General features: G+C 49.0%; 1 protein-coding gene across 18 annotated transcripts in view; it reads right to left on the bottom strand.

Annotated features, from left to right (window-relative positions):
• The window catches only part of DIP2C (DIP2 acetate--CoA ligase C (putative)), a 1,028,010-nt gene that overhangs the window by 69,883 nt on the left and 943,210 nt on the right, over positions 1 to 14,917 (bottom strand). For all 18 annotated transcript variants that reach the window (XM_085631929.1, XM_085631931.1, XM_085631933.1 and 15 more), the window contains one exon: positions 1,901 to 2,069. In XM_085631929.1, coding sequence (XP_085488055.1) covers positions 1,901 to 2,069 — 169 coding nt within the window. The remainder of the gene's footprint in view (positions 1 to 1,900; positions 2,070 to 14,917) is intronic.

Genomic DNA, 14,917 nt, shown 5'->3' with positions numbered 1-14,917 from the left:
GAGATCAAAGTACACTATTTGCCTGTACAGGGCAAAAACTAGTTAAACGGTCTGGAAATAGTGTTTTTTTTGTCAAAGAAGTTTAAGGTCAGAGTGAAACAGATCTTTCAATCAGTTTTCTTAAAAACAGGCTATAAAAAATAGGCTTTACAACAAACAAATGATGGACGGAATGCTGACAATGCAGACATTCTCCCCCAGTCAAGAGATCTGGGTTAAATCCATCGTTCTTTTGCCCACTACGCCACCCCAGTTCAGACATGGCCATATGCAAATCAGTCTTGACCCTGTGCCTCATGGGAACAGTCCAGCCCGAACTGCCAAGCCATGTCTTCCCTGGACCGGAATCAAGCATCCTAGGACCGGTTTCTGGCTATCACCCTTCATCAGCCAGGATAGCTTGACTCCAGAGGCGTAGTGAGCACGGGACCCACGTCTGGGCATACCCATCCCACTTAGGGCGAAAAGCGTTACAACAAACAAATGATGGACGGAATGCTGACAATGCAGACATTCTCCCCCAGTCAAGAGATCTGGGTTAAATCCATCGGACTGGTCCCATGAGGCACAGGGTCAAGACTGATTTGCATATGGCCATGTCTGAACTGGGGTGGCGTAGTGGGCAAAAGAACGATTGATTTAACCCAGATCTCTTGACTGGGGGAGAATGTCTGCATTGTCGGCATTCCGTCCATCATTTGTTTGTTGTAACGCTTTTCGCCCTAAGTGGGATGGGTATTCCCAGACGTGGGACCCGTGCTCACTACGCCACTGGAGTCAAGCTATCCTGGCTGATGACGGCTGATAGCCAGAAACCGGTCCTAGGATGCTTGATTCCGGTCCAGGGAAGACATGGCTTGGCAGTTCGGGCTGGACTGTTCCCATGAGGCACAGGGTCAAGACTGATTTGCATATGGCCATGTCTGAACTGGGGTGGCGTAGTGGGCAAAAGAACGATGGATTTAACCCAGATCTCTTGACTGGGGGAGAATGTCTGCATTGTCAGCATTCCGTCCATCATTTTTTTGTTGTAACGATAAAAAATAGCCTGCCAGATGTCTGGGTCTATTGAGTAGTTTTTCTTATTTTTGAAGAGAGATCGGATATAAGAAATCTGAGGCTGGAGGAGCAGACACCTGTAGGAAGAGAATAGTTCATGAGCATTTTGGTGGGACGGCAGCAATTGTTGACAGAAGGACGTTCTTGATGGACAAGAGCAGGACAGGGGTCAGGTGGTCGATGGGATGCATTCCTTGTCCTGTTCCTTAAACTGGGAGACAGATCGTTATATGAATAAAGCCATGGTCTGATATTTGCCTACACAAGAAGTCATGTTCATTTTGGATTGAGTAACATGGTTTCTAGGCCGAACATCTCACTGGGATGTTGGAAATGTATTCTGACTTTTCTGTTATTCATTTTCTACAGTTGCCATTGATTTCTATTTTTATCTCCCTTATCTCACATTGAGCCATGGGGTCATTATTAAATGATTATAGAGCTTTTGTGACCTTGGGGTTTCAGTCAGTCGAAGTTAACAGAAAGCCAGATGTAGACATTTTCCACAACTGTTATTTATTTGGCATGCAGTTGGATGAAGTTTTCTATAACGCAGTGATTCCTGCAGTTTACAATGATGTTAAAGGTGCACTATGGAAATGCCTATGTGAATGTAAGTGGTTTGGCGGAGGTCTGTATGAGAGCAGGCATGGTTGATATGATCAAACTGAAGAAATATATTCACTGTCCTGTAAAGCAAATCTTTATGCATCCAAGAAAACAATGACCGTTTAGGGAGGTTTAGAAAACAGATGAAATATGGAAGAAGTGGTTACACTGGTTGATTTGGTAATGCATTTTTTTACGGCATTAAGTAGACTGAATAAACATAATACATTACCTTCAATGAATCTGTCTGCAATCCAAGTCCCTTGGTACAGAGTTCCATGACTGAGTAGGAGCAGAAAGTGTCTCGCACTTTGTACTGACTCACAGCCAGAAGCCACAAGGCAGGACTGGTCTCTAACTCTGAGGGGGGAATCAAAATAGACTGGTGTCCAGAATACACGCTGCAAAAGACATGAGAAACATCAGCACAGCCTAGGCAGGCATTCAAGTTTAAATATTGACTTATAACAGAACCAGTATTAAACCTCTTTGAAATAATAAAATACATTAGTAGGAAGAGAACTAGATACTACTGTAATATTATAGATTATCCCATAGGATTCTTCCTATTATAGATATTAAAAAATCAAGACCATGAAAGAAAGCATAACAAGCCTATAATCTAATGTTTTGACAACCAGTGATAGGTTAAACAGAGGGCAATCCTACCTGGTGCTCAGGGCCCCTCCTCTATGTTAAACACATTTTCACTCATGTGAAGATGTTCATTCTTTGTCTTATGAAAACCTAAATTTCAGGGGTGTGTAATTTGCTCACTCTGTATCTATTATATGTACAGCTTATGGCCAAACAGACTAACGTTTGCACAGTGGCAGTGTAATTCCAAGTCAGACATAATGAAAACTGGTAAGCAAAAGTCCCAGTTATGGGGTCCTCTTACAGCATTCTTGAATTGTAAGTTGGAATTAAACCTTATTCATTCACTGAACAACTGAAATTACCTTCAGAATGCACATCATACGTGTGGAGAGGACAACTTTTCCTATTGGAGAACTGCATATGTTTTCAAGGATTGAGTGTAGCAAATCTTCTGACTTTGGCTATAGCTATGACTATGGGAGGCAATAGATCATTTGGAAAACCAGAGCTCATAGAATGAAATCACTGGTTGTAAATGGAACTTTATTAGGAAAGGCAAAACAATAATTACATGTCAGCGAGGATAAGGTTCTTTAACATAGGCAACCAGATTTACAAGTCATCAACTTTTAATATCCAGGTTTTTCGAAAGGCATACCTCGCAAATATTTCCAGAGACCTCAATAGATGGCATATGAAATTGTTAGGACTCAGCATGGATGTCTTAGCCTGCCAAAGGCAACAAGATCAGCATAAAAGCAACAGAAATGGAGGATGTGCTTTTCTAAACCCAACCAGCAAAAATCAATCATTTGTTTTGTATTGGAGGACAACCTTTAAGAAATCAAAGGATAAGATGCACCAATCATACATGTTCAAGTGTTATTGGCTAAGGTGAAGACGGGAGAATGAATTTATTCAGAGTGATTTGCTACAGCCATCTAAAGGACCAAGTATGATATATTCCACAAAAGGACTATCTATGTTGAAGTGAAGAGGATGAAGTTCAGCTTTTATGTAAAAATTAATAGCATGAAAATGTAGCCAATGAGAGTCCTTTGAAGAAAGATTTGTATTAAGCTTCCGGATAGGCATCAATCTCCTCAGGACATATATAGCACTGAATAGAAATTCTTGAAGGTGTGTTTACATATGCAACTCCTCTGTATTCCAAACAGTTCATTCCTCTTTCCCAATTATTTCCTATCCAAACTGTTCCAGTCATATTTCAGTTTTCAATACTGTATCGAAAGCAGTGACAACAAATCCCAAGACAAAACTAGCCGGAACTATAGACATTGGGGCAATCAAGAATAATGATCAGACGAAGAGGATCCTGTACATGGAGCAGTTTGCCAAATACCAATGCGAAAAATGTCATTAAATTACGGATGGTGTTATGCTCTATGCATTACCATCAAGTGGACATAATTGTGCATTTCTTTTTACTTTCAAATTCACTGTGATGAATGGCCTTGGATCAGTAACAAGAGTGACCGTAGGTTTTTTGGGTGGCAATGATGTTAAATAATTGGTAAAAGGAGTTGGAAAGTTTTGCAACATCCACAATGAAAGAACTTCAACCCACAGACTATTAACACTGGTGTAAACATTTCATGAGCTAGGAATTAGCTAAGACGATAAAGACCCAAACAAAGCAAAAAGTTCAAGAGTGCCTGACATAGAACCAATACTTTAAAATGTAGGATTTAACCTGTCCTTGAAAGATATTGATGGTCTTGAATGAGAAGGTGGTCAAAGGAAAAATACAAACATGCATATTAATCTATGATGATCGAAGTGAGCCCCATTCATCTTGAGAAAAACTTGTCCAATGGTAGTTAAGGTGAATATTTCCTTAGTAGTAATATTTACTCTGCCAGGAAAATACCAGTTTCATCATGCTTTAGGCAGAGGCTTGAATTTAGGATCAAGAGGTAAAAAAGGTTTTGTTGATGTTATCTACCATTTAATTACAACACTAAGACAAGGAACAGGAGACAAACTACTTTGGATCTGCTGTAGAGAGAGAAATTCATAGGTACTTCCCCTGCAAAGATGAAAAAATCAACAAAAGGGTAGTAAGACAATATCTTGATACCACCCAGAGAAGGCCAGTCCATCATATTAACCCCTTAAGTGCTAAGGAGGAGATGGTCTAGTCATCAGTGCAGCCTGCTCCAACTGTGCTGAGGATGAGTCCATCTCGTCTTTAGCCCTCAAGGGGTTAATCATGTTCATTAAGACGTCTTAATAAGTTCAGTGCTGCAGAGATCTATTTTTCTAACATCCGGATCACAGATTTGAATATTGAAAGGGCCGACCGGACCTTCACTTTTGAAATCCATATAAAGAGTACCAATAACATCAACAATATAAAGTGCTGCAAAATGATAAACATGAAAAAATATCCTTGCTATCAACTAGTTAATTGATTCCAACAATAATTGCCTTCTCTGACAACAAAACACTTTTCTCATTGATAAACGGGCTGTCTCTTCTTAGGACGGTTACCGCATAATTTGGCTAGCAAAGCAGAAGGCAACAAATTCAGGTAAATTGATGCCCTTTTGGTCCCATGCACTGGTAACTTGCAGGTGAATGAACGAAAGAGAACCTGGTCTCTCTGACTGCAGACAACATCAAAAGACTGAGACAGTACATATGGCAAACAACTAGAAATCCTTAGTATTGCATTCAATATATAGGAATGAGACAAAAGGATATGCATAGTCACTAGGTTTTTCTAATTTTGCTCCTCAAGTTAGACCTTTATTTCTTAGAACACGTCGTTATGCATTATCATCAAGTGGACATAATTCTGCATTTTTTATTACTTTCAAATTCACTGTGATGAATGGCCTTGGATCAGTAACAAGAGTGACCATAGGTTTTGTGGGTGGCAATGATGTTGAATAATTGGTCAAAGGAGTTGAAAAGTTTTTTTTTTTTAGAAAGTTTTTTTATTGACTTTTAAAGACATATTCATAATTACAATTAACATCGTTATCGTGACAACATTCAAGGAATCCCACCATCTTCCTAAGCACATAAATACAATCAACTATCTTCACCCCTGTATATGGACATAGTCATGTTATCAAGGAAGGAGATTATATCTTGGTACGGTCCTCCCCATTCTAGTCGAAAAGCAGTTGGAAAGTTTAGCAACATCCACAATGAAAGAACTTCAAACCACAGACTATTAACACTGGTGTCAACATTTCATGATCTAGGAATTGGCTAAGACGATAAAGCCCTACCAAAGCAAAAAGTTAAAGAGTGTCTGACATAGAACCAATACTTTAAAAGTTAGGATTTAACCTGTCCTTGAAAGATCTTCATGGTCTTGAATGAGAAGAAGGTCAAAGGAAAAATACAAACATGCATATTAATCTATGATGATCGAAGTGAGCCCTATTTAGCTTGCGAAAAACTTGTTCAATGGTAGTTAAGGTGAATGTTTCCTTAGTAGCAATATTTACTCTGCCAGGAAAATACCAACTTCATCATGCTTTAGGCAGAGATTTGAATTTAGGATCAGGAGGTAAAAAGGGTTTTGTTGACGTTATCTACCATTTAATTACAATTCTTTAAGAAGAATAATAGGAGACAAACTACTTTGGATCTGTTGTAGAGAGAGAAATTCATAGGTACTTCCCCTGCAAAGATGGGGTTAATAATTTCCATTAAAACACGGCGTTTTTTGCGCTCTGAAAATAAAAACATTATATCTTTGCTGCTCCTACTGCTTCTTAACAAAGAAATATAATGCTTAGAGCCTGGATCTCAGCCTAGGCTCCACATGTGCTGGGAAAAGAGATATTTGACAGAAATACTAACGAGGCATACTTGATAAAACCTCAAGTATGATGGGCCAGGAGACACCATTCACAGAAATTCTTCTAAACAACTATAGAAAGTGGAAACAAAATTCATGGAATTATTCTAGTGGTTTATGGTTCTGGTTACAATTAGCTGCAAAATAGGATTGAGTTAAGCCAGACGAACAAGTTACTTACCTTCGGTAACAATATATCTGTAAGAAACATAAGTAGTGATAGATTCCTTACCTTAGAATTACCCCCAGACTGGATCCAGAAAGTTTCGTCAGCAGTACCCTTGCGCGTCGGAAGGTGGCGTTGTGCGGCTCCGCGTCCGTCGTTAGCATCATGGTCGCCGAGATGACGTCGCGGCAGCTACTTAGACGACGCCCTCACGCGCTGACATCAGTTCTGTATACGACTTTCCGCGGCAGGAACGCAGAGCCATGCAAGATACTGACCACTGGTGCCTTGAAACTAGGGCCCTGAAAGGGATGACCTTAACCCTAAAAATCAGTTCGCAGAACGGGGAGGATGGGTGGGGCGGTAACAAATCTATCACTACTAATGTTTCTTACAAATATATCGTCACTGAAGGTAAGTAACATGTTCATCTGAAAGAAACACATAGCGATAGATTCCTTACCTCAGAATAGATACCCCAGCAATAACAACCCCGGTGGTGGGTCTGCGAACCAAGATCTCCGGGACTTCCTGGTGTGAACAGACCGGCCAAAGAAGCCGTCTCTCCAGGCTTGGCTGTCCAAGCAGTAGTGCTTAGTAAAAGTGTGCAGCGAGGCCCACGTAGCTGCCTGACAGATGGCTTGCAGGGGGACACCATGTCCCAAAGCCGTAGTGGCTGCCGTCGCCCTGGTGGAATGGGCGCGCAGCCCCACCGGAGGCTCCTTTTTAGCCAGAGAATAACAGGCTTTAATACACAAGAGGACCCATCGGGAGATAGTTCACTTGTGTACGGCCCGACCTTTCTTGGCGCCAACATAGCCAACAAAGAGCTGGTCATCCTCCCGGAACTGTTGTGTGCGGTTCAAGTAAAACGAGAGCGTACATTTTGGGTCCAGACGGTGGAGTGTCTCTTCCTCTCTGGAAGGAAGCGGAGGCGAAAAGAAGGTGGGCAAAGTGATGGTCTTCCCGATGTGAAAGGCAGTGACAACCTTTGGCAGAAAGGATGGACGTGTCCTGAGCACAATCTTGTCCGGATGGACAGATAGAAAAGGAGGTTTGCAAGAAAGAGCCTGGAGCTCACTCACTCTCCTGGCAAAGGTGATGGCAACCAGGAAAGCAGTCTTCAAAGTCAGGAGACGAAGAGGACAGTTGTGAAGAGGCTCAAAGGGAGCGCATATTAAATATGTAAGAACCAGGTTCAAGTCCCACTGTAGCAATACGAAAGGAGTAGGAGGGAAAAGATGAGTAATGCCTTTGAGGAATCTATTTACAACCGGGGACTTGAAAAGAGAGGGCTGATCCGGAAGCCTGAGAAAGGCCGAAATAGCAGAAAGGTAGCCCTTGATAGTGCCCAGTGCAGAGCCCTGCTGGGCCAAAGAAAGAAGAAACAAAAGGACTTCTAAAAGAGGGGCAGAAAGGGGATCCACACCCTTTGCTGTGCACCATGCCACAAATTTGTTACACCTGCAGGCGTATACCAACTTAGTGGAGGGCCGCCTGGCCGCCAGAATGACATCACAAACTTCAGGAGGCAAGTCAAAAGGAATCAACTGCCGCCGCTCAATCTCCTCGCAAGGAGGTGGAGACTGGACAGGTTCGGGTGGAGGACCGTCCCCTGCTGCTGCGACAGAAGATCCTCCCGAAGAGGCAGTCGGATCGGAGGATCGATGGTCATACTGAGTAGCTCGGGATACCATACTCTTCGAGTCAGTCAGAGCCACAAGATTGACTTGGGCCCTGTCGCTCCTTATCTTCTTCAGCACTTTGGGTAGAAGTGGTAAAGGCGGAAAGGCGTACAACAGACCGCAACTCCACTCATGACGAAAAGCGTTGCCTAGCGAGTGCCGCCTTGGAGATTCCAACACGCAGAACTGCTGACTTTGCACGTTCTCTTCGGTGGCGAATAGATCTAACCAAGGCTCACCCCACTGTTGAAAGAGACCTTGCGCCGAGGCCGAGTGAAGGAGCCATTCGTGATCCATCATGCACCTGCGGCTGAGTTTGCCCGCCCTGGCGTTCAGTGAACCTGCCAGGTGTCTAACCACCAGGGAAATGCCCCGATGTTCCAGCCATGTTCAGAGGCGCAGGGCCTCCTGACATAAGGTCCACAACCCCACCCTGCCCTGTTTGTTGCAGTACCACATGGCGGTGGTGTTGTCTGTGAACACCTGCACTACTCTCCCCTTGACAGAGGGAAGGAACGCCTTCAGTGCAAGTCGGATCGCCCGAAGCTCCAGAATGTTGATATGGAGCCTGGACTCCGCCGGAGACCAGAGGCCTCTGATCTCTGCCTCTCCCATGTGACCGCCCCATCCCAGGAGGGACGCTTCGGTCTCCATTGGTACTCCGGTTGGGGAAGGAAGAGGGATCTGCCATTAACCAAATCCCGGTTTGTGAGCCACCACTGCAACTGTCTCGCAGTGCCCTCCGAGATCTGGATGGACAGGTTACCCTGATGCTGCACCCACTAGAATTTCAGGTCCCACTGCAGAGCCCGCATATGCCATCTGGCATGATCAACCAACAGGATGCAGGAGGCCATGAGGCCCAGCAGCCTTAGGGTCATCCTGACCGAAACCCAGGATAGAGGCCGAAAGATCGGAATCAGAGCCTGAATATCCTGGACTCGCCGTTCGGTAGGATAGACACGAAAGTGCGCCGTATCAAGAACCACTTCGATGAAGAGGAGCTTCTGAGAGGGAATCAGGTGCGACTTCGGCACGTTGATGGAGAACCCCAGCAAGTGCAAGAGGTCGACTGTAGTCTGGAGGTGGGAGACGACTGCCTGGGGCGATCCCACCTCCAATAGCCAGTCGTCGAGATAGGGGGAAGACTGGAACCGCTGATCTGTGCAGACAAGCTGCGACCACTGCCATGACTTTCATAAACACCCTAGGGGCACTGGTAAGGCCAAAGGGGAGCACGGTAACCTGAAAGTGCTCGTGGCCTATCGTAAACCGCAAGTAACGCCGGTGGGCCGGCAGGACGGGAATATGGAAATATGCGTCTTGCAGATCCGACGCTACCATCCAGTCTCGAGGGCAGACAAGACCTGAACCAGAGTTAACATCTTGAACTTCTCCTTCGGGAGGAAGCGATTGACGTTCCAGAGGTCTAAGATAGGACACAGGCCCTTGTCCTTCTTGGACACCAGAAAGTAGTGGGATTAACAACCACAACCTATCTCTGGTGCAGGAACGCGCTTGATGGCCCCCTTGGCCACAACTTCCTGTTGAAGAAGTGCCAAATGATCCCCCGACATGTGGTGGTACTGGGGTGGCATGGCTGGAGGGGTAGTCTCAAAGGGGAGGGAGTAGCCCTTTCGGACTATTTGTAAAATACACCTGTCCGTAGTGATGGTGCGCCAGTGGGGGAGGTGATGGCGGATCCTGCCGCCCACTGGCATTTGATGGATCTGAAAAAACGGACTAGGAAGGTTTGGAGGCAGTGGTGGCTGGGGTGGAGGTGGACTGACCTGCCCGCTGGCCCCCTGACCCGCCTCTGTGGATCCCACGTCCGTGGCCGCGCTGAGACTGTTGCTGCTGTGGCCTGTGGCTCTGAAGCGAACGTGTTGGGGCTCCCCTTCCGTGGCCACGAAAGGAGCGAAAAGCAGAAGGCAGAGGAGGGCGAGTGGCTGAAAGGCCCAAGGACTTGGCCGTAGCCCTCGAGTCCTTAAAAGACTCCAACGCACTGTTTGCCTTGTTGCCAAAAAGGCGAATGCCATCAAAGGGCATATCCATCAGGGTGTTTTGGACATCCCCTGAGAAGCCAGTAGTTCTCAGCCAGGCGTGGCGGCGGAGCGCCACTGTCGGAAAATCGCCCTGCCCAGCGAGTCGGCGGTGTCAAGGCCACATCGTATTGTGAACTTTGCCGCATCTCTCCCTTCAGCAATAGCTTTTGAGAGCACTGTCCGGGCCTCCTCCGGTCACTGAGGCAGCACCTGCACCACACAGAGTGGGAATAACGGCCCAAGAGGCATGCAGTGTTCACAGACCGCAGCCCTGAACTGGGGGAAGAAAAAAATCTTCCCAAACTGTTCAAGTCTCTTGGATTCCCGATTCGGTGGTGCAGTAGGGAAGGCGCTTTGGGACATAGAGGCTTGGACAACCAAGCTCTCAGGGGTGGGGTGTTGGGAGACAAAGAGGGGGTCGCCCGGGGCCGGGCGATGGCATCAGGCCACGTTCCTATCCACAGGAGCCCCTGTGTTGGGCCTGGACCAGGTGCCCAAAAGAACGTCCGAAAGTGCATCATTAAAGGGCAGCAGTGGCTCCGCAGAGGTAGCCGCCGGCTAAAGCACTTCTGTCAGGAGGTTAGTCCTGACGGACACTGTAGGGAGTTCGAGGTGAAGAGCCTCAGCCGCCCTATGCAACACCAGTGCATAACTTGCACCCTCCTCCATAGCCACGGTAGGAGGAGTCAGCATGCCACAGTCAGGAGAGGTGTCAAGACCACTGGCATCCCCCAAATCCTCATCTCAGTCCGGGTCATACTCACACTGTGCTGTGAGAGGGTCCTCAGACCCCTCCCAGTCCTCCCCTTCCTCCGAAGGCTGTGGAACAGGCCGAAAATACGCAGGCTGGACATAGGGGTAGAAAGGCCCAATTGGCGTCGGAATCGGCGTCGAGCGACGCCATTCCAGCGCCGTGTCCACGTCAGGGCTGAAACCGGGGACAGCGTCATCCGGGGGCACGGGAGACGTCGGAAGTGGTGCCAGTGGGGTCAACGTCGGTGGAGGTGTCACGAGGTCAACCGGCGTCGACCGGGATCCCGGCCTGGACCCTTGGGGGCCCTGCGGCGCCGGGGCCGGCAGCGATGCTGGAACTGAAGCCACCGACCGTGAAGTGTGAGGACACCCCGGCGGGGCCCGACAGCCCAAAGAGGCAGGCCATGGCTGACAGAAATTCCTGCAGCTGGGCTGGAGTCGCCGACGGACCCGGGAAGGGCGGGTAGGCCGACGGCGACACCCTAGGCTCCGCCAGAGCCATGGGGGAGGCACTACCCACACCCTCAGCCACGTCACGCGACGGGAAGCCGGTGAGCAATGACGCTTCTTCAACTTCTTGTGATGCTTCGCCTTACCTGACCCAGAGTGCGAAGACTTTGATCCCGAAGAACGATGGTGATGACTCTGTGACCGGTCCCTCGACCTCCCATGGGACCGGGACCTTGAGCGTCGCAGTCCGGGCACGACTTGGGTTTGTGGTCGCGCTCCAGGCAGTAGAGACACATGTGGCGCGGGTCCGTCACCAACATCATTCTATGACAGTCCCCGCAGGACTTGAAACTGGGCATCCCTACGGCACCAGGAGTCGATTGACTCGAAAAGAAGAGACAAAAAGGCCTTGAAAAACTCAGTCAAAAAGTGACTGGGGGCACCACTCTCTCCAGATCTGCGCTTGCTGGTGCGGAAAAAGAAATAACTGACATCAGCGCACGAGGGTGGCGTTTAAGTAGCTGCCGCAACGCCATCTCGGTGACCACGACGGACGCGGAGCCGTACAACGCCACCTTCCGACACGCAGGGGTACGGCTGACGAAAACATTCCGGATCCAGTCTGACGCCTGGGGGTAATTCTAAGGTAAGGAATCTATCACTATGTGTTTCTTTCAGATAAAGTGCTACCACATTATCCATGGCATGACCACTTCTAGAAACCCACAGATCAGTGAAGGATGACCATATATTTGGTAGGCCTCTTGGTACCCTAAATGCACAAACATTCAGTAATGTCAGGTGGGGTATCCACACTGAAGATATTGAAATAATATCAACAAAATAGTCTTTTAGCATAATGTTTATTGCTGTGCAGAGACACTTGAGAGAGAAGTACGAGTTACTTACCTTCGGTAACGATGTATCTGGTAGAGACGATTCTAGCCGCAGATTCCTTCACGTAGAATTATCCCCAGGCGTGAGACTGGATCCGGAAAACTTTTTTGCCCAGCATCCCTGCGCGCCGGGGGGACGGCATCACGTGACTTCGCCCAGGAGTCGTCCGCATACGTGACGTCAGCGAGGTCACATAGGTCCCACCCCGGCGCGCCGTCAGTTTTCTTTAGAAAACTTTTCCGCGCCACAACGCGGAGCCAGCAGACAAACACTGTTAGAGTATAGGAACAGTGTGCGAAAGAACAGAAAAAGGGTGGTGAGGAACAACACCATAAAGAGCAGCGCCCGGCACTGCAGTACCCGAAGGCAGGGAAAGAATAAGGAACAGAGCAGCACCCCTGCCAGTACTGAGACAGCCCCCCCGAGACAAGGGACATATGTAAAAATGTCACGATAACATGCAACAGGACTACGACCCCAACCAAAGACAAGGAAGGGGAACCAGTTGGGGACACACAGGGAACGACAAAACTCCAAGACATCCCAAACGCAGAGTGTGACAACCCCCATCAGGAACAAGGGCAGAGGCACAGCGAAAAGCCCCCAACCTCAAGGATAGCAAAGAGCCAGAAGGACCAACAAACCTATCCTCCCCTGTGACAACTGGGAGGAAAAAGAGGAAAGAATGTACTCAGAGAAGACACTGCCACCCACAGGGAAGCAAGTGCAAAAGACCAAATCACAAGCCCTCGCAGAACGGGGAGGAAGGGCTGGCCGTGAAAGAATCTGCAGCTAGAATCGTCTCTACCAGATACATCATTACCGAAGGTAAGTTACTCGTACATCTGATAGAGACTACTAGCTGCAGATTCCTTCATGTAGAATAGATACCCTAGCTATACCCAAGGGGAAGGAGGGTCTGCGCGAGGACACCACCCACCGGGGCATACTGCGCCCGCAAGAGGGTCAGAAGCCAGGGATCATCCCCCCACAGGGAGAAGAGGCAAAACCGAGTGCAAGACCCACTGGAAGCAGCGGAGAAGGCAGGATGACAGTCCCACTAAAGCCCCAAGAAGGCACAACGGTGCAGAAAGAACAAGAGGGCGGCACTGGTAAGCTCTGCCAGACACCAGGGACACCACAGAACGAAACACTCAAAAGGCGAAGAAGAAAGTTGCATCCGCAACATATCATAACGCCACGAAGAGCAGAAGCCCGCAGGCGACCACAACTCCCCAGCACATACCAGGGCTATATAACAGCCAACCCTGCCCCACATAGGGCATGTCATATCCCAAGGCATGGGAACCTCTTAGGAAGAAACTTCCGCAGCAGAGGATAACAAAAAAGAACTGCGACAAAAAACCCCGCAGGAGGCCTATCAAGCAGTCAGAGGGGAAACGCAGAAGGCCCAATCTCAGGCCCAGCATGGAGTACAAAACCCAAAGGAAAAACACACAGTCAAAAAGGGGTTGGACAGCAGCCAACAGAACCACAACCTCAGCCAGACAACCGGGGCGACCCGCCCCAACGGAAGAACAGCTTAAAGAACTAGATCAACACGCAGGTCACTGAGGAGGAGGAGGAGGAGAAGGGGGAGGGGGAGGAGGAGGAGGAGGAGGAGGAGGACGACGACGAAGCCCCGCCAAGAACCACTGGATGGCTGAGTCCGCAGGGGCATGGAACAAAAGAGCACCATCGAACGGAAGGTCCACCAGCCGTTCTCGAAAATTCTCCGGGAACACACTGTCCCAAAGCCAGGCATGGCGACGAAGGGTAACCGAAGAAGCCATGGCACGGCCCAGCACCTCTGAGATGTCCAGAGCGGAGCGAAGGATAAACGCCACCAGCTCCCGAACATCCAAGACATGGTGTCTCAAATCCACACAGGCACCCTCCTGAGAAGCGGCAGACATAAGGGACTCCGCTGAGTCCCACAAGCAAGAAGTGGCCCTAGCCAAAACATACAGTGTGTTAAGGGTCCGCAGAGCCACACTGGTGGAGGCAAACATATTGCGCCCCCAGGAGTCCAGCCAGCGGGCCTCCCGTGAAGGGGAGAGACAACAGCAACGGCAAAGCAGGAAAGGCAGACTGCAAAAGGGGGCCTCTGGTTGAAGGGTGAAGAGAAAGGCACACCGGATCACGCGGTGCCAGATGGTGGCGGTGCAGAAGGTGCTGGGGCACTGGGTCCCCCGAGGTGGGATGGCCCCAGTTCCCCAAGAGAGAAGAGTGGAGTGAACCCTCAAAGGGAAGCAACATTTCCCTACCCCCAGAGCCCTGATGGAGAACCTCCAGAAGATGATCTGCGGGGAAATGGGTAGCTGGATCACCCATGTGCAAAATTCCCACAGCCGTGCAAACAGCGCGGGCAAAAGCCGCACCCGCCTCCGTCAGGCCCCGCGGAGGGGAAAGCAGCTCCTCGTTAGGTGACGGCTGCAAGCTAAGGCGGCCATCCCCCAAGCCAACCGGAGGAAGGAAGGGCCAAGGGCGAAAGGAAGGAAGAGGGACCGAAGAGTGGGGGACAGTGCCGCCGCCTGTCCCGAGGACCGAGAGGGGCTCAGGGGAGAAGGGCTCTCTGCCGACCCCTGCGGCGCCGCCAGGGCTAGCAGCCGCCGGCGCCGTGGCGGCGTCACGTCAGCCTCGGTCAAGGCCGCCGCCCGTCCCGAAAGGGGCTCGGGGTGCGACCCAAGCCCCGGTGACCTCCCGCGACACCACAAGGACTCCTGCGGGAGTTTACGGCTTAGCAGAGGCACCGTGGTCCAAAGGAGGGACCCCCGAAGGGCAGGACCCCAATCGCACCACATCCTCCGAG

The sequence above is a fragment of the Triturus cristatus genome, chromosome 10 (genome assembly GCF_964204655.1).
Source record: "Triturus cristatus chromosome 10, aTriCri1.1, whole genome shotgun sequence".
Lineage (NCBI taxonomy): Eukaryota > Metazoa > Chordata > Amphibia > Caudata > Salamandridae > Triturus > Triturus cristatus.
Note: the sequence above shows the minus strand (reverse complement) of the source record. Positions and strands in the feature narration are given on the sequence as shown.